This window comes from Rutidosis leptorrhynchoides, chromosome 1 (assembly GCF_046630445.1).
Source record: "Rutidosis leptorrhynchoides isolate AG116_Rl617_1_P2 chromosome 1, CSIRO_AGI_Rlap_v1, whole genome shotgun sequence".
Lineage (NCBI taxonomy): Eukaryota > Viridiplantae > Streptophyta > Magnoliopsida > Asterales > Asteraceae > Rutidosis > Rutidosis leptorrhynchoides.
In genome coordinates this window covers 721,043,076-721,062,626 of record NC_092333.1, presented here as the reverse complement: position 1 = coordinate 721,062,626, position 19,551 = coordinate 721,043,076, and the positions used below count along the sequence as shown (strand labels likewise).

General features: G+C 34.7%; 2 protein-coding genes across 2 annotated transcripts; one reads left to right on the top strand and one right to left on the bottom strand.

Annotated features, from left to right (window-relative positions):
• Positions 1-4,195: 4,195 nt before the first annotated feature.
• Positions 4,196-4,884, top strand: LOC139886301 (uncharacterized). Its single transcript, XM_071870061.1, has one exon. It carries the CDS (start codon positions 4,365-4,367, stop codon positions 4,737-4,739), a length of 375 nt encoding a protein of 124 aa, XP_071726162.1. The 5' UTR covers positions 4,196-4,364; the 3' UTR covers positions 4,740-4,884.
• Positions 4,885-5,333: 449 nt separating this feature from the next.
• On the bottom strand, positions 5,334-6,486 carry LOC139886300 (uncharacterized). Its single transcript, XM_071870060.1, has one exon. The coding sequence runs from the start codon at positions 6,384-6,386 to the stop codon at positions 5,496-5,498; it is 891 nt and encodes a 296-aa protein (XP_071726161.1). The 5' UTR covers positions 6,387-6,486; the 3' UTR covers positions 5,334-5,495.
• Between the last annotated feature and the right edge of the window lie 13,065 nt (positions 6,487-19,551).

Here is a 19,551-nt window from a genome sequence, read left to right as displayed (position 1 = left end):
GGAGAACCAAATACGGATTTTCTCCTGGAAATTGGCTTTCCTCCATGACCGATGGCTATGACAATGTGGCGTGCAAGATCCATCGCTCGATCACAAGTCTCTGGATTCAATAGTCGTAACCAATTGCTAATATATTCATGTAATCCACTTATAAAGATTTCAATTGCTGATCAGCAGATAGGTCAGAAATTAGGGCACATGAGACCTTATATTCATCGATATATTCCTCAATATTCTGAGTAGCGATGGTGTTTTGTTGTAATAATGAAGTTGAAGAGAATGAATCTGGAGGCGGTGTTGAATTCCCAACATATGAATTGATTCTGGATTGCAATTGGGTGGTGATTGGTGGTTGTTTTTCTGGGTTTACCATGGTAGAGAAGAGGGTAGAGGGCAATGGAACCATTGATAGGAACTTGAATATAATAGCAGCAGTGGACAAGTAATTTTAAACAGAGAAGATGAAAATTAAGATGATAAATATTAAAAGATGAACATATCTTATTATTGATGATGAAAGATGATAAACAATAATCAGAAAGATCACTAGATCTTCTGCCCAAGCCTATGGCCGAAATACACAGTTAACACACAATGAAAAAGACGATCTAACAAACTACATGACCCTATAATAACAAACAAAATCAATCCTAGCCATCCATCATTCCCTTCATAGCATTCTTCCTTTAGTATATTTTTCACTTGTTGGGTTCGGGCTGGACTTTCTTTGGTTGGATCATAAAAGTGATGAGCTTGTTCTCTATCACTTTTAAACTCATAGAAATTTGATTCTACCATTCTAATGACGTCTCTTTTCTATTTTCGTTTTTATTTTTTTAATATCCTTCTTTTAAGTTTTTTTTTTTTTAAGTCGGGGGTTCTCACAGAATTAATCTCTCTACCCTGGAGTAGAGAGAAGAATGACTTTCGAAAAAAATTTCTCGACTTGTAGATAGACTTGTAGATAGAGAATTGTCTACACCTCACCTCCCGTGTTTTGTTGTTGTTGTTGTTGTCGTCTATTTTACATCCAACAGCTGGTCAGTCCTAATGAGAAGAGGCCGGGCGACTAAAAAAACCACCACCGTGGACAACAAAAGCTCCATCACTAGCTCATCGCAATTGTCAAAGTCTAATCGATCTTCGTGGGGCAAGAGAACTACCAACCGCCGCCATCAAAGGTAAAATATATTTCTTGTAAATTAAACCTGTTTCTTCTAGGCAAATGATATTACCCTTTTTCTTCTAAGTTATTATGTTAAACTTCCTTTGAACAATTCTACCAATACTACTTGACCCCATATTGATCTGTGTACCTGTCTTACTTTCCATTATAATTCTTTTCCCTTTAATCAATTGAGCTAAAACCCTTGGTGATGGCAGCCTATTGGCTTCAATTAATACCTTAAATTCAACAAGATATATTAAAAACTTAGGCCCCGTTTTTTGAACGAATGGAATGTGTCAAAGTAATTGAATATGAAAAAATTGGAATTTTGAACGAATGGAATGTGTCAAAAGAATTGAATCTGAAAAAATGGAATTGATAAATTTAATGGAATGTGAAAAAAATGTGTTTTTTATATACATGGGATGGAATTAAATTCCATTCCATTCCATTTTATAAAATAACTAAAAAGTCATACAAAAAAGTTTATGTTTACAATTTTCATTTTCATTTTTCAAACATGCGTATCGATTTTCACTAGTCGAAAACCCTTTTTCGAAAATGCGTATCGAAAAAGCTCGTCGAAAGCACATGCTGAAAAAGCGAGTTGAAAACGCCCGCCGAAAAAGCGAATTGAAAACGCCCGTCAAAAACGTTCGTCGAAAAAGTGAATTGAAAACGCCCGTCGAAAACACAATGGTGTTATCAGGTGTACCTGCACTAATCAGTGTCTTTTAATTGTAAATAACTAAAGCAAATTGTTAAATGGTGGACAAGACAAATCAAGTTTTTTATGGGTAGAGATACATCTATCATATAAGTCTATCAAAATTGTATATTGATAACCCAAGTTATTATCAATGCACAATCTTAACCATTATATCAAATAATATTGTGATATCATTGCCCACTTTATAATGTACTTTGAAGTGAACCATGTTAGGAATTCACGAGGACTCCACCCAACAACCGTGATCTACCATGATCACAAACTCACAACGATAAATGTATAAATAAAGCATCACAATAAAATAAAAATAAACGATATGGAGATTTAACGTGGTTATATCCCAACTCCATAACACGGAAAATGGTTAAATTCACGGGCGTAAACCAGAGATTTATTACTATTAATTTTGTGCACGCATGTTACAGGTACACAGGATATATTTATAGTGCTAAACTAAGACGAATCAAACACAAACAAGGACTCCAAATCCAAATCCAACTTCTACCCGTCTGAAGCAATTTCGCGGTCGCAATGATCCCTGCGCGGTCGCGAGAATCCTCAAACTCATCAAACCTTGTTTTAGTCGACCTCCCGTTTGATTCTTTGTTTAATTCGAACTTCGCCCTCAACAAACCATACAAGTTAAGTTCACCGTGGCAAACACAATGTAAAACTTAAGTACATAGATAAATTCAGTTAGTAAGTTTGGCATAATGATTTCATCAGTTGTGAAGTCTTTGTCAACTCTGTCTACAACTGTTATAAGGTTGGCAATAATGAGATGCATATTTACCAAATCATTCATATATGGTTGGTCTAAAACATTTAATTGAACCCATATACTCCTTTGTCTCCTACACATTACATGTAATTAATATTAACTATCTTTCAAGGTAAGAAAAAAGTGGTTCAAGGTGCGGAAATGGCTAAATTCGGTGTGTTCATCAAGGACATCTGAGTTATTTTGAGTTCCTTTATCGGTTTCTTGATTCATGTCATGTTGTAGTAGCTTGCTTATGCTTTATGTCGTGTCTTTTTTGTTTGTTGTGTTTAGTTCCAGTTTAGGTTAAGCGAGTCTCGGTATAGATAGTTGGTTGGTATTCGTTTTCTAGGTACGAGCCTCGCCGATGTCCTCAATTGTGCTTCCTGTTGAATTCGTTTTCTTTTCGAAAACGTGTCTTGTTTTTATAAAGTTCTCGTTATTTTCGCTAAAAAAATGATAGATGAATGATTGTCTACATCTCACATCCCTCATATCTCACACATGTGGGATTGAGTTTTGTTGTTGTCGTTGTATCTTTCAAAGTCTACATATTTTTGAAATGACCAAGGGCGGATCTAGTTTAAGCCTAGTGGTTGCACAGACAACCACTGAAATACGCGATGTAGTGAAATTGTTTTTGGTTTTTTAGCTAGTGATATCACTGTGTAATTTTTTTGTGTGACACCATTACATAGTGTAATTTTTTTTTAACTAGTGATACCAGTAACTACGATTCCGTCATCATTGTTCTTATACAACTTCATGTAAATAATAATAATGATTTTATTTGAAATATACTTGCAAACTTATCAAAAAGATATGCTTGTAAGGTAGGAGTTTACAACAACAACAACAACAAAACCCAATACCACATGAGTGGTGTATGGAGGAGGTGAGATGTAGACAATCCTTTCCCTATCCGAGAATAAAGACAAGTCATCTCTCTCTTTATTCGATGGATAAAGATATTGCTTCCGAGAGAACTCCGACCTTTAAGTAGGAAAAAGGTTTTTTTTTAAAAAAAAAAATTAAAAATACTAAAATAAAAATAATAATAGACGCCATGAAAATGGTAGAATCAAATTTCTATGGGTTTGAAATCCTGCCTGAAATTTAATTTAGACTCTAAGAGTCAGTCAAGTCGCCAATAAATAGACGATTGATATCGACTTAATAGAGCCGTGGTAAGGTAGGAGTTTCTTTTATGAAATCATCATGAGTGGGTCAATATGTTGTTTGTAACAGTACTACCAAAAATGCCTACATAAATTAATACTTCCTCCGACCCTATATTATTGTCTACTATTCCATTTTGGGATGTCCCAAATTAATTGTCCACTTTCATAAATAGAAAGGAAAGAAGATATTTCATTGGTGGATCTGGACAGAGAAGAAATTTCATTGGTGGAGAAATAAAGTTAGTGGAATTTCCTAAAACTGTGTGTTTTTTGTCTGGTGACAATAAATATGAGACGGAGGGAGTATTATTGGTAAAGATATTAGGTAGGGACAAGTAGGCAAAAGTATATGTGTTAAACACAAGTTCTGAAATCCCTCATCTTGTCATCTCTTTCACAACCAACCATTCACCTTCTCATCTTATCTAAATATCTTTCTTTTTTATTTTCTTTTCTTTCATCATCTTTCAAGTTTTCAATCAACTCTTTCAAACCCAAATCATTTTGCTAACCACAATAATCCCAATGGCAACAACCTCAGCCACCCTATCCCCAGTCAACTTCACCGTGGTTGCACCCACCAGGACTTCTGGTAGAACCACCACCACCACAACCAAGGTGACTTACATCAAAGGTATGAACTCATTTGGTGGGCTTAAAGCCCATAACACAGTTGCTGCATTGGGCCTTCCTGTTTGCACTGAACAACAATTTGCAAACATTGTTTCTTCATTGAACAAACCATCATCATCATCTAAAGGTGGTGCACTCACTTCCACTTGTAGTGCAGTTGCTGAGATTTTTAAAATTGCTGCTATCATGAATGGACTTACTCTTATTGGAGTTGCAGTTGGTTTTGTTCTTCTTCGGATCGAAGCGGCTGTGGAAGAAGCAGAGTAAGATTGTGAAGATATATTTATGCAAATTTTTTTACTACCAAAGATGTATCTTTGTTTGATTGCTGAATTCATGTAGAATCAATCATAAATGTATGTATGGAGCAGATATTTATAATTATTAATACCATCATCTATGCTTTCTTATATGCGAAAAATAATGTGCTAAGGAAATTGAATTTATTCTAACCACTTTTTATGTTAAATTCTAATTATTTACAGAAATTATGAACATAACCACTAAACATTAGTTCATATATATTGTTTAACACAAATTGACAGTTCAGTTATTAGAAAGTCTCTTTAAAGCGCAATTCATACACAAATCAAGTCATTATATGTTTCCAAAAGTATTATCTTTATATTAGCATTGAATATGTGAATACTTAGAGGTAATTAGCAATCTTTATATTTCTTAAATTAGATAATAATTGCTCTGTTGTAGCATATGTGAAACATATTGCAATATAATCATGTGAATCTGCCCAAACATTACTATAAAGTGTTAAACACTTTAACTATGTAAGATCATATATACTAAAACTAACATCCATTCACCCCTAATACGTATAAACAATAATAATTCGATACTGTTAAAGTCTGATATTATATTATTAATATTAATATTAATAATTTATTATTATTAGAAGTAGCATCAAAGAGTTTTGACAATTTTTAGCATCCTGATTGAGTGTCCTTCATAATCTGTATACATAAGTTGCATCGTTGCTAATTACTACCAGTATAAAAAAACAAGTTTTTATGGATGATTAACTTGCTTAATTCCGCCAACTGATAAGGGGATCTCAGCAACTCGACTATCAAGCCGTTCATACTCAATTGTTTGAGCTTTGTGTGCAACCTTTTTCGGAAAAAACAAACATAAACACACCACAAATATCAAAATCCCAGCAAGTATCCAACTGAACTGCAAGTTAGCTAGTCCTTTAGCTCTTAAAAGCGCTTTGTGGCTTCTACAACTAACCGCACCATGCATATCACTATCACCATCATGGCCTAACCGTATGGTGCATCCTTTCGGGACTAACTCAGGGACCCATAACACCAATCCCATGTTAATGAACCAGAACCCCTGAAACGCAACTGATATAGCAAGAACGAGTGATGAACAGAAGCTGGACGGAAACATTGTAATTGATAAAGATGTTAAAAGTGAAACGATAACAATAAGTTGCGTTAGCCAATGGTAATGGCCCTCGAGTCCCATATGATCAGCTGAGTGATAATGAAGTAAAAATAGCTCTTGGCCGAAAACAGACGCAGCTAAGATTCCAGTAACTTCAAATAAGGTGTCAGATTTATGAGTTAATTCGGTTAAAAGGGTAAAACCGGAATATATGACTAAGTGTAGAAACATAGTGGCGTGCTCGTAATTATTGAGCTTGAAATCGAATGAGAACAAAGGGTAGTCCAAAACCTGCATAACAATAGAAAATATGGAAAATGAAAGTATAAACACGAGCTCCACGTAAACCAGTTTGGAGAACGGGCTCACAAACGGGTGCCAAAACCTTGACTTGAAATGTGTCGGGCCGTTTTGGTGGTAGGCTCGGATAGTATTGATGATGTGCCAGAAGCCAAGTAGAGCAAGAGCTGAACCAGGGACTAAATGTCCAACAAGTGTTCCCATTGAGTTTTGTGTAGTTGAAAAACTGGAATTTTGTAATCAAGAACAATATTTGTGCATAAATACATCAAGATTTAATCATGCAAGACAAATGAAATATAAAGTTATAGGATAATAATCCAAGTAGTGCATGGTGAAGGTGAATGTTGTATGTATATTCCACAAACAAGTAATCAGAAAAAGACAGGCATTTTAAGTAATAATTGAAAAAAGATGTTCATAGTGAAAATTCAACATGTGTTGTAAAGAAACAAATATGTTGATAACTAACAAACTATACCGAAAAAATACCTTATTTTTGCATGAGCTAGAAAGTAATCTTTCCTTGTTGAAGTGGACATTATTTCCACTAGAATTGTTTTTAAAACAAGATGATCCTACCTGTCTGATTAAACTTAAGCAATTAAGGACAATAATTAAGAGTTTAATAAGGATTGTGCTTAAGAATATTCACACGAAACTTTGAAAGATCCGTTTCGTACGGTTTGTTTAAAGAGGAGAAGAAGTAAAGGCATAAAATACAAACTTTGGAAGATTGATCAAAAGATCATTTCATAAGTATGAAGATCAATAAAATAAGCAAACATGTTAAGCACTCATCAAAAGAGATCAAAAGTTTAGAAAATGATATACAAAGTTTAAGGTTGAGACGGATAGTAAGAGTAACCACTATGTAGAGTTATGAAGGTGTAACAAATTGTACTTACAACTTTAAGAAGCAATGAAAATGGTACATAGAAAAATATAGAATATAGAATGTGTTGTGACAATTTGCTAAGCTCACCCACACCAGCGGAAGCGTGGATATAATTGTTTGAGGCAAACTTTCGAGAAATAATAGAATGCAAAATAAAGTAACTGATAACACGGCGATTTAACGTGGTTCGGCAAAACCCTGCCTACATCCACCCCAAGAGTCTCCTTTATTCTTATAATATAAAAGTACCCGGTACAAAAAAAAGTACACTATGAGTTAAACCCAAACCCAAGCCCCTTAAATTTTAGTATAAAATCTAAGTTTCTCGTACACTCTTTTACACTCCTTACAAGAATAAAACTCTCAACCTCACAAAGAAAGGTTCCCGTTGATATTACCGATCAACTCCCTATCTACTTTGTGATATCCTCACAAATAAACACACTCCGTTGATAAACCCTATCAACTATGTTTTTCTCTCATTTGTGATATCTTGATCCTCTCTCTCTTTTGGATCACTTGATCCCACTCTTGGATGATCTTCTCATCTCTTCATGTTATGTATTTATAGATCAACATATACATGTGAAAACTATATGTGAAACCAATAACCAACTTGACATGTGAAGATGCAAAATACAAATCAAACTTTTCCTTTGACTTCAACAAAGTTAGGCAATCATGTGAAAGCATATAATAGTCATAGCCACTTGTTTAGCATGCAAACTTCAATTTCAATTTGTCAACATAAATGTTTGTCAATAATTTAGACTATGTCCAACAATCTCCACCTTGACGAACATTTATCTTCTTCTTCACCGAAAATACTATCACTTAGTACTTTCACCATTGGCCTCCTTATTACCGCTGCACACACCTTGAATCACCTTGGTCCTGAACCCCGATTCAAATAAACTGGCCAATAATCATGTGCAGCTAACCCTTTCAACTTACCTAGTTGAAACCGAAGAGGAGTCTCGAATCACCTCTTCCACCACAGTAGGATTTTCCTTCTCACCATCGTCTACCTTGGTCAAACATGTCCCAACATGTTCCCGACCTGTTTTCCGCGTGCACGTTTTCAAAACCTTCGAGACACGAGTACATTTTGTACTCGCCACCAGACGATATAAACCCTCATACTTCTCTCCTTTTATCGGGACCTTCACGCCACGTGTGATTTTCATAACTCCACCTACGGCCTAATAGGCGTATCCTTGAGAATCCACCTGGCTTAAGGATATTAGATTCTTGCACATCTTTGGTGCGTACGCCACACCACCAAGCGTGTAAGCAGCTCCGTGAAACAATTTTATTTTCACCATGCCAACACCCTCAACATCACATGTCGATCCACCACCTAAAGTCAACACCCCAGCCTTCTTTAATATTAGCTTATCAAAATAAGCTTTCTTGGAACACACATGCATCGTACAACCCGAATCTAAAATTCATTCATATTGAGCAGAAATAGAACTTTTGGAGACTGTGAGAACATCTCCTAAATTAACCGATTCATTATCTACTTTATTAACTGTTACTACAGCTAATGAACCCCAGATTTATCTTCACCATTCTTCCAGAGTGAACAACCCATCTTATAGTGACCCAACTCTTGACATTTGATGCACTGGACATCCTTCACACCGTCTTCAGATCTAGACCTACTATTATCACTCGATCTCTTCTCGGCAAACCTTCCCCTTCCATGACCAACTATAGCAAACCCATGCTCAAAACGGCCACTGGATCTTCGTCTCTTATCAGGTGATAAGATTACCGGTACTACATCCTCCATCTTTACAGTAGCCTTACCATAAAGAACAGTAGTGACCATAATATCATACGAACTGGGAAGAGAGGCAAGAAGAATAAGGGTCTTATCTTCTTCCTCAATATAAACCTCAACTTTTCCAAGTTGATCCACCGGACCATTAAACACATTCATGTGTTCAATAATATCCCAATCGTCATCCGCCATCTCAAATGGATCCACCTTAAATTGCATACCGCCGTTTCTTGCCATCTCCAAACAAAAACTATCCGATAAACCTGGATACGCTCTGATACCACTTGTTATGACAATTTTCCTAGCGCACCCACACCAGCGGAAGCGCGGATATAATTGTTTGAGGCAAACTTTCGAGAAATAATAGAATGCAAAATAAAGTAACTGATAACACAACGATTTAACGTGGTTTGATAAAACCCTGCCTACATCCACCCCAAGAGTCTCCTTTATTCTTATAATATAAAAGTACCCGGTACAAGAAAAAGTACACTATGAGTTAAACTCAAACCCAAGCCCCTTAGATTTTAGTATAAAATCTAAGTTTCTCCTACACTCTTTTACACTCCTTACAAGAATAAAACTCTCAACCTCACAAAGAAAGGTTCCCTTTGATATTACCGATCAACTCCCTATCTACTTTGTGATACCCTCACAAATAAACACACTCCGTTGATAAACCCTATCAACTATGTTTTTCTCTCATTTGTGATATCTTGATCCTCTCTCTCTCTTTTAGATCACTTGATCCCACTCTTGGATGATCTTCTCATCTCTTCATGCTATGTATTTATAGATCAACATATACATGTGAAAACTATATGTGAAACCAATAACCAACTTGACATGTGAAGATGCAAAATACAAATCAAACTTTTCCTTTCACTTCAACAAAGTTAGGCAAGCATGTGAAAGCATATAATAGTCATAGCCACTTGTTTAGCATGCAAACTTCAATTTCAATTTGACAACATATATGTTTGTCAATAATTTAGACTATGTCCAACAGAATGCTCCACAAGTCAAATTAGAAGATTTAATAGCAGAATAACTCTGTTCTTGAAATACCAACATTTAAACTCTTGTTACAATTCAAGGTGTTAATCACCTTCACCGTTACAGGGTTAACCCCCCATTTCACAACCTTTTCACGTCATAATGATACCGCCTAAAACTCTCCAGAACCTTGTTACTAATGTAAAATCATATACGTATATATTTAGAGTAAAGGGCAAATTACATACAAATGTAACATATTTTCACTGTTTTCCTATTCTAGGTAATCTATTTCATTCGGATATAAAAAAAGGAGTCTTTTTTCAAAAGTTAATCAAAAAAGGGGTGTCGTTAACTTTTGTTATCTTTCTCAGTTAAGTGTCAACTTCGCATAACATGTCAAGTCCTTTATCGACCAACATTTTCAACTCACGATTTCGACTCACATTTTCGACGCGCGATTCCAACGTACGCTTTCGACCTGCATTTTGGACGCGTGTTTTGAGGCGCATTTTCAGCGTGCATTTTCAAGGCGCGTTTTTTTACCAAAGTTTTCGACCAGCGTTTTAGAGGCACGTTTTCAACTCGCGATTTAAGGGGCGTTTACGAGGCGCGTTTTCGAAAACGCTCCTCGAAAAACGCGCGCCTTAGAATCGTGCCTCGAAATCGCGAATTGAAAACGCACCTCTAGGACGCTGGTCGAAAACCCTGGTAAAAAATGCGCCTCGACAACACGCCTCAAAAAAAGCGCGCCGAAAACGCATGTCGGAACCGCGCGTCGAAAACATGCGACGCAATCGCGAATTGAAAATGTTGGTCGATAAAGGACTTGACATGTTATGCGAAGTTGACACTTAATGAGAAAGTTAACAAAAGTTAATGACACCCCTCTTTTTTATTAACTTTTGAAAAAGAACTCCTTTTTTTATATCCGAATGAAATAGATAACCTAGAATGGGAAAACATGGAAAATATGTTACCTTTTTATAGAATTTGCCCTAGAGTAAATTACCAAGATAGTCAATAATATTAGAATAAAGGTCAACAATAGTCAACAAAGGCAAATTACCTTTTTAGGTAATTTGACTTTAGGATCATAAGTGTGTACTTCATCATTTCCTAAGATGGAAGATCACAAGAAAACATAGTTTCCAGGGTCAACGGCTATAAGACTGATCAAACAGCCTGCACACAACAACTCTTTCCTACTTTGTAATGGTGGTTCCAAAAATGTAAATGGAGCCTAACCAAATATAGAATTAGTTGTTATCAAACTTGGTGTATATAAACACTCATCAAATGTAACTTGAACTCAACTCAATTGTATCAATTCAGTTAATGAAAAACAGTCACTGATCAATTATTTACAACACTTCAGCTTTTAATTCTTAGTTTTAACATGGTATCAGAGTTAACGGTATCGATCCTTTGATCAAGATAATCGTTTTATGGCTCAATAATCTACCACGAATATAGCTACCATGTCTAAGATTGACGGTAGCCCAGAATTAATCCAAGCTGCAATGTCAATCTTAGACGGCAGCTCAGCTCATAATGAAAGGAGTTACCTTGAAGTTCTCTGCAAGCCTTTAATCATTGCCGGAACAGAAACAATCAACATTAACCACCATAAACCACTACAGCCGTTAAACTGCGTGTACTGTGGTATGTTACATCATACAGTGATTCAATGTTTCAAGGTCATTGGTTATCCCAAATGGTGGAACAAGGAGAAACGTGGCAGGGTTGTGATGACAATAGAGATTACCGGCGGCCGCCATAGGGTTACCGGCGATGGCATCTCCAAATCATCTCAGAATCACACAAAAGGTACTCCAAACATTAAATACGTACCTCAATTAAAAAGGAAAAATTCCAAATCAATGAGGATAAATCCCAGATCTGTTGGTTCTGTCAAATGGGTGAGGGTTAAACCCTCTATAACGACCCTCATTTTTCCATTATATACTTTTTCTTATTAAATTGCCCAACAATATAATCAAACTTAATAATTAAACTTTAAGCGATAATTGTTAAGCGTTAAGAATTACAAAATATACTAATTAACTTTGTACATTAATTGACAAGTTAATAAAAATGATAAGTTAATTAACTTTCGTGAACAAATAAATAACTTTAAAACTTGTGTATTAAAAATAATTAAACTAGGATAATTAAGGAATCATTAAAGCTAAATTAAAGTATAGGGACTTAAGTGAAAAAGATAAACCCTAAACCCCTAAAACCCTAGCCGATTTTGGAAGGGCAAAATTACCCTTCTACCCCTCTAATTTTCGGCCCAAACCAACAACCCTAACCCCCTCTTCAAGCCAACTTGTTCCCTAAGTAATTCCTTAATAAACCCTAATTCTAGAATAGTCCTAACACTCCTATAAATAGAGGCCTAACCTAAACCTAATTCTTGTACCAAATCACAACAACAATTCTCTCCCAAAAATCTCTCTCCCACCCTCTTGTTTTCAGCCAAAACTGAAACCCCAACACCAACATCACCATCAAAATCATCAAGGATTTCCAAGTGATCTTCAAGTGTTCTTCGCGTTCTTCGTGTTCTTCAAGAATCTTCAAGGAGTTCTTCAAGTTTTTCAAGGCTTTGATCTTCAATCTTCATCGTGTTCATCACTTCTCTGTTAGTCATCTTGAATCTTCAAAGGTATAACATAAACCCTAAACTATTTACATAAACTTTGATTCGTTTAATTCATATTCATGTTATAACACATTCATAAACATATACACACATTGATCTACACATGAAAAAAAAAATATTTGTATGTATATGTATGTCGACCAAGAAAAAAAAAGGGGAAAAGGAAAGTTTGATCTTAAAACCCTAGGTTATTACATGAAAGATTTGTTTATGATTAATTTAGGAAACAAAATAACTATATATACATATAAATATATATCGACATATACATATATATACATGCAAAGAAATATTATATATATATATATATATATATATATATATATATATATATAACCTAATTATAAAACCCTAATTACTTAAACCCTAAATCATTAAACCTAACCCTAATTATTTAATACCACTTTAGTTATTAAAACCCTAATTTACTAAACTCTAGGACATTAATTAAACCCTAGTCATTTATTACAAACCCTAATCATTTAAAATACCACTTTAATTAACTAACCCTAATTAATGAAACCCTAATACTACTTATACTATTAATTAACATGTATACACTATTACTATTACTAACACCTATAACCTACTACTTATATTATAACACATAAAAAAATATTTTGGGATATGTATTAGAGATGTATAGATCTTCGAACTTTCTTGACGAATGGTTTCTACGAAACTCTAGGAGGAAGGGTTTGGATTTCCGATTTAAAGGGTCCTATAGCTCAAGCCCCTAGACCTGAAATGGCCATTCGAAGGGAAAGGGGTGATTGGAAGCTTATCTAATACGACAAGTATCCTAAAATGGAAAACACTCTTAAAGTAGAAACTTTCTAGTTATAGAAACTTACTAAGATAAGAAGCCTACTAAAAGTGGAAACTTTCTAAAAATAGAAATTTAGTAGGAAAAGAAACTTAGTAAAACGAACTATACTTACAACACTATCATACTTAAACATCTACTTAAACTTGGGCAAAAACACTTACTACTCTTAAATGTCAATAGGTTGACTTTCTGTTCGTTCCAAACTTTCTATTCCGAGGAATAATCGTCATCTCTCTCTGCTTACTAAGGTGAACTTCATAGCCCCACTTTACTTTGTGCACAACTTATTTAACTTTTTGGGATGAGACACATTCTGCTTTTACTATTTACGATTTAGACACAAGTACCAACTGCTAAACTATGCTATACCCGGCTATGTCCGACTAAGTCCCTACAGTGATATTTTTAATTGCTCGTTGATTGCATGCTTAATTATTGGGGGTAGGCCTATTGGGAGTAACGTCCCCGATACATTTGACTAAGTCATTGTATTACTTAATAATGAAATTAAACCGACAAGTATGAACTACAACTTGTCTTTGGGGCAAACTTAAACGTTTAGTCTAAATATCATGCACTGGCATAACTTTTTGATCTGCGAGATCAACTTTATAAACTAAATCTTGTGGTCTAAAACAACGGTCAAACTTATTTATTAAACCTATGAACTTCACTCAACCTTTTTGGTTGACACTTTAGCATGTTTTGTCTCAGGTGCTATTTGATTCAAGCTTTCTTTCTTACTGCTTATGTGGTGCTACTTGGACATAGGATCAAGAGATATCGCATTATTTACTTTTGCATTTGAACATTTACATTATTGTTACTTCCATCATTGTAACGACATTTCATTTTCCGCTGTGTACTCTCAATAAAGATAATTTTATCATTTAGTATTGTTCTCGTTTATTATAATATGTTGGTTTGTTTGGTATTAAGTCACATTTCGCCGAGGCACTAACTGGGGGTGTGATAGATTGGTATCAGAGCAAACCAGGCTGTTATAGAGAACCATGATTGCATCTTTATGTGTGCCTTACTTGTTAGCTAGGGTGCCTTAGTGTAACGACCCGAATTTTTCCGATCATTTTATACCTATGAGATTAATATTTACATAAATTAAACCTTACCAACATGATAAGTAATCTAAATTGTTGAGATTTATGTTTTTAAAAAGAGTTTTACACAACGTTTGACCGTCCAATTTGACCGATGATATCACGAACTATATAACAAACGATAATTATACGTTTGTGTATATATATGTATTTATATATATTTAACATGATCTAAGAATGGTTTAACATCTCATTGTGTACTAATAACAATAAGTTATAAGTATACTTTGAGACTACTAACTTAAGTTTTCAAAATGATAACTATACGTAACGTTATTTGACATATATACCTTTAACCTATAATACTTATACAAGTATCGTATAAATATGTATTTAATCACTTTTAAAGGGCTTATATACATAAAACAATATAAGTATATTTACAAAAGATAGCTATATTTGAATTCTCGTTCCGTTTCCTCAAAATTTCTACACGTATACCTAGAGTATATGTACTCGTATCATACCCAGCTCCTATACGTATTTACTATTAGTATATACACATCACAATCACTTTATTAGCAGCCATGAGTCAGCCAATTTTGGATCTTAGCATGCATGATTAATCAATTTGGCATATTACAAGACTTTTGCACAATATTACAAATTTATACATCTTTTCACCACCATTTATACTCCATTCCAATTTCATTTTTACTACACATTTTCTCTAACCAAAAACACACTCTTAGGAACCTTAAGTGTTCTTCACAATCTCAGCAAATAACCATGAAGATCTAGCTTCAAAAACAAGCCTTAATCATCATAATAAATTCCTTACAAGAAAACTTCAATAATCCTTCCAAAAATACAAGTTTACTTCCAACCTTTTGATCCAACTCCACCACTCTTTTGGTTCTAGGATTTTTCTCATCTTTTACAGTAACTTTGTCCAAGTAACTTGAGGTAGTAACCTTGTTCATAACCTTATTCGATTCATATTTATATAGCTATCTTATTTTGTGTTGTAAAATTTTAACAACAAGAACATAGTTTGAATGATTTCAAACTTGTTTGCAAACTAAATAGATCCTTCTAACTTAACTTTTAAAACACTTCAAGACCTGTAATATATCATAATGATATGCTAACTTAACAAGATATAACTTGGTTTTACAAAGAACATCTTAAAAACTGAATCTACGTCGTCGGAGTGCAACCTGGGGCTGTTTTGGGTTGGATAATTAAAAACCATCTTAAGCTTTGAATTGGAAGTTCATGTTTTGGAAAAATGATATTTCTTATGAATATGTGAACACATAAAAATTTCATGGTTTAACTCAAAGTGTAAGTATTTTTAGAAAAATGATCATTAAATGTTGTTTTTATGATGGAAAATGATCACCTTCATAAGTTTCACCAAAGTTTGACCTATAACCTGTGATTTCGAATACAACCTAAGGTATTTTCAGTTCATATTCTTAAAATTTGACTCGATCCAAGGAAGTGGCAAGTTGAACCAACAAAAACGGAGTTGTAATGAAGAAACTACGACTAAAACAAGATCGGGTATCCGAAGCTAGTTTAGCTACGAAAATATTTGGAGAAAAATTAAATTAATCATATATTTGTAATTAATATGATATTTCATATATATTTACTTATGATTTGATTTTATATATTTCAGGACCACCCGTAGACAACACGAGAAGATTAATCATAAGTCCTCATGATTGTACGCAACACGTCATTTGACAACACGGTACTTTATGTACGCAACACGTCACTTGACAACATGGTACCATGGGTCGAGATTAATTCTGATCAATACGAATACGATGAGGTCTTTATTTATTTTATTTAAGCAACTAATTGTGGACCACTAACATCGGACTGCTAACTACGGACTAAGAAAATATTAAAAGTATTAAAAGTATATATATATATATATATATATATATATATATATATATATATATATATATATATATATATATGTAACGATTACTTAAAAAGAAAATATGTTGATATATTATATATATGATTAGGTTCGTGATATCAATCGGAGACCAAGTCGTGTTATATATCTTCAAGGCAAAAGTGAGTATATAGTCCCACTTTTAAACTCTAAATATTTCGGGATGAGAATACATGCATTTTATGATTTACGTTATGGACATAAGTGATTAAAAATATATATTCTACGTTGAGTTGTACCACTGGCATACTTCCCTGTAACTTGGTAACTATTATTTACATGAGGTATTGTAAACGTGAATCCTGTTGATAGATCTATCGGGCCTGACAACCCCAACCGGACTGGACGACCAGTATTCAACGGTTGCACAGTACTTCGTTTCGGTGACTACACTTGGTACGGTGTAGTAAGATTTCATAATAAAGGGAATATGCGACGTTGATTAAATGTTAAGTATGGTTATCAAGTGCTCAACAACTTAGAATATTTTTATTAAAACGTTTATATATGAAATCTTGTGGTCTATATTTATAACGCTGCCGGCATTAAACCTATATCTCACCAACTTTATGTTGACGTTTTAAGCATGTTTATTCTCAGGTGATAACTAAAAGCTTCCGCTGCAACATGTTGAATTTAAGCAAGATCTTGAGTATGCATATTTGTGTCAAAAATAAAACTGCATATCGGAGGATTTGTAATGTAAAATATGTTGGAAGTCGTATTGTTATTATCACATGTAAAGTTTGTAAGTCTAAGATTATCGCTAAACGATAATCATTATTAAGTTGTTTAAACTTTGTATTTGTAATAAAAGCTATGGTTTGTATTGTAAAAACGAATGCAGTTTTTGAAAAATGTCGCATATAGAGGTCAATACCTCGCGATGAAATTATATGTTATTGTATTCGTCCTTATGGTTAAGGTCGGGTTATGACATGTGGTATCAGAGCGTTGGTCTTAGAGAACTAGAGAATTTGCATTAGTGTGTCTTATCGAGTTTGTTAGGATGCATTAGTGAGTCTGGACTTTGACCGTGTTTGATTTCGAAAACTAATGCTTATCCTTGTTGGTTAAAAAAAATTTTAATATGTAAATATTATGTGGTACTAACGTGCTAGTTGTTATGTGATAGATGTCTGGCTTAGAACTTGTTATCACATTCAGCGACTCCAAACCAGAATCTTCAGATGGTGTTCCAGTCATTAACCTTTCCGATAATGAAAACAATACCTTTGGGGAAGACTCACAATTTTCGGATGAATCAATTGAAGAGGAACCGGAAAGTGATCCTGAGGAGGAAGAAATACAGGAAATTACGAAAGACAAGTTCGAAAGAGGAAAGAAACGAAAGGCTACTGAATTGGAAAATCCAAATTCCGAGTTTAGTAAGGATGTTGTGGCACCAACTCCACCAGACACTTCCACCCCTATTCCCGCTATTCCTATTAGTTCTATCCCGGCATCCAGTTCTTCAGCCCCTCAGCCAAAACGCAGGGAGACAATCAAGATAACCTATAAGCGATTTCGTTGAACACAAACGTTTTGGGTTAAATGATGCGCTGTTGTTTTAAACCATGGGATCATATAACGTTTTGTATAATATTACTAGTGTGGTTTGCTTAATGTTTGATGTAAGATAAGCATATGTAAAATAGTGAAGTGTGAAATGCAATAATTTTCCATGGTTGAGTATTATTTGGGTGATAGTAATTGATTTCTGTACTAAGCTATTAAGTATGAACTTTAACGGGTAGGTACTACCCTAGATATAATTATAAAACGCTAATAAGAAGAAAAGGCTTTTATAATAATAACTGGTTGATATTATTAATAAGCTACGATGTACTGTAAATACATACTACATCTATAATATTCCATGTGAATAATTATTTTTTTTCATTCTTATTGAAGATTATGGCGCGATTGAATCGAATGACGGAACAAGAAATTGAGGAACTCATCAATCAGCGAGTGGACGACAGAATGTTATGGGTCGAGGATGCAAGAGGTGCTGCAGTTAACCCAAATCCTCGTGTGGGATGTACTTACAAAACTTTTCAAGGTTGCAAGCCCTCATCATTCAGTGGAACAGAAGGACCGGCCGGTTTAACCTGGTGGATTGAAAAGATTGAGTCTGTGTTTAAAATCAGTGGTTGTATTGAGAAGGACATGACCAAGTATGCATCGTGCACCTTACAAGATAGTGCACTCACATGGTGGAAAAACAATGTGAAGGCCGTAGGAGGAGATGTAGCTTATGATACTCCCTGGGAAGAATTCAAAACAATGCTAATCAATGAGTATTGTCCAAGGAACGAGGTTAGGAAGTTGGAAGCTGAATTACGAAGCCTGAAAGTTTTTGGTACTGAACTCACCAACTACAATCAGCGATTCATGGAATTAGCTTTGCTATGTCCCGAATTGGTACCAACCGAAGAACGGAAGATAGAACTGTACAAAGATGGTTTACCTAAAAATGTCAAGGCAAATGTTACAGCATCGAAACCCAAGACTATTCATGAAGCCATCACCATGGCAAACGAGTTGATGGACCAGATTATTCTGGATAAGAACACCGATGTCAAGACATCAGAAAACAAAAGAAAGTGGGAAGGTAATCAACAATCCAACAAGAAACAAGAAACCACGCAAGGTGTGGGTAGTGGTTCAAACTTAGGTTACAAAGGACGAAATCCTTTATGTAACAGATGCCACAAACATCACTCTGGTTATTGTAATGTGGTGTGCGATAATTGTAATCGAAGGGGTCATCTTGCTGAAGATTGTAGGATTCCTGTTACAAATACCAATGGCACCAAGACTCCTGCCACCAATGCAAATAGAACTGCCTTGGCCACTGTTACTTGTTATGGGTGTGGGAAATAGGGTCATTATAAGAGCCAGTGGCCAAATCCAGAGAAGAATAACAGATCTGCACGTGGAAGAGCATTTATTATTAATGCTAGAGAGGCGTATGAAGACTCGGAGCTGGTTACGGGTACGTTTATCATTAATAACTTATCAGCATCTATTATATTTGATACTGGTGCCGATAGAAGTTACGTGTGTAGAGACTTTTACGCTAAATTGAATTGTTCATCATTACCTCTAGATGCTAAGTACATGATTGAGTTAGCTAATGGTAAA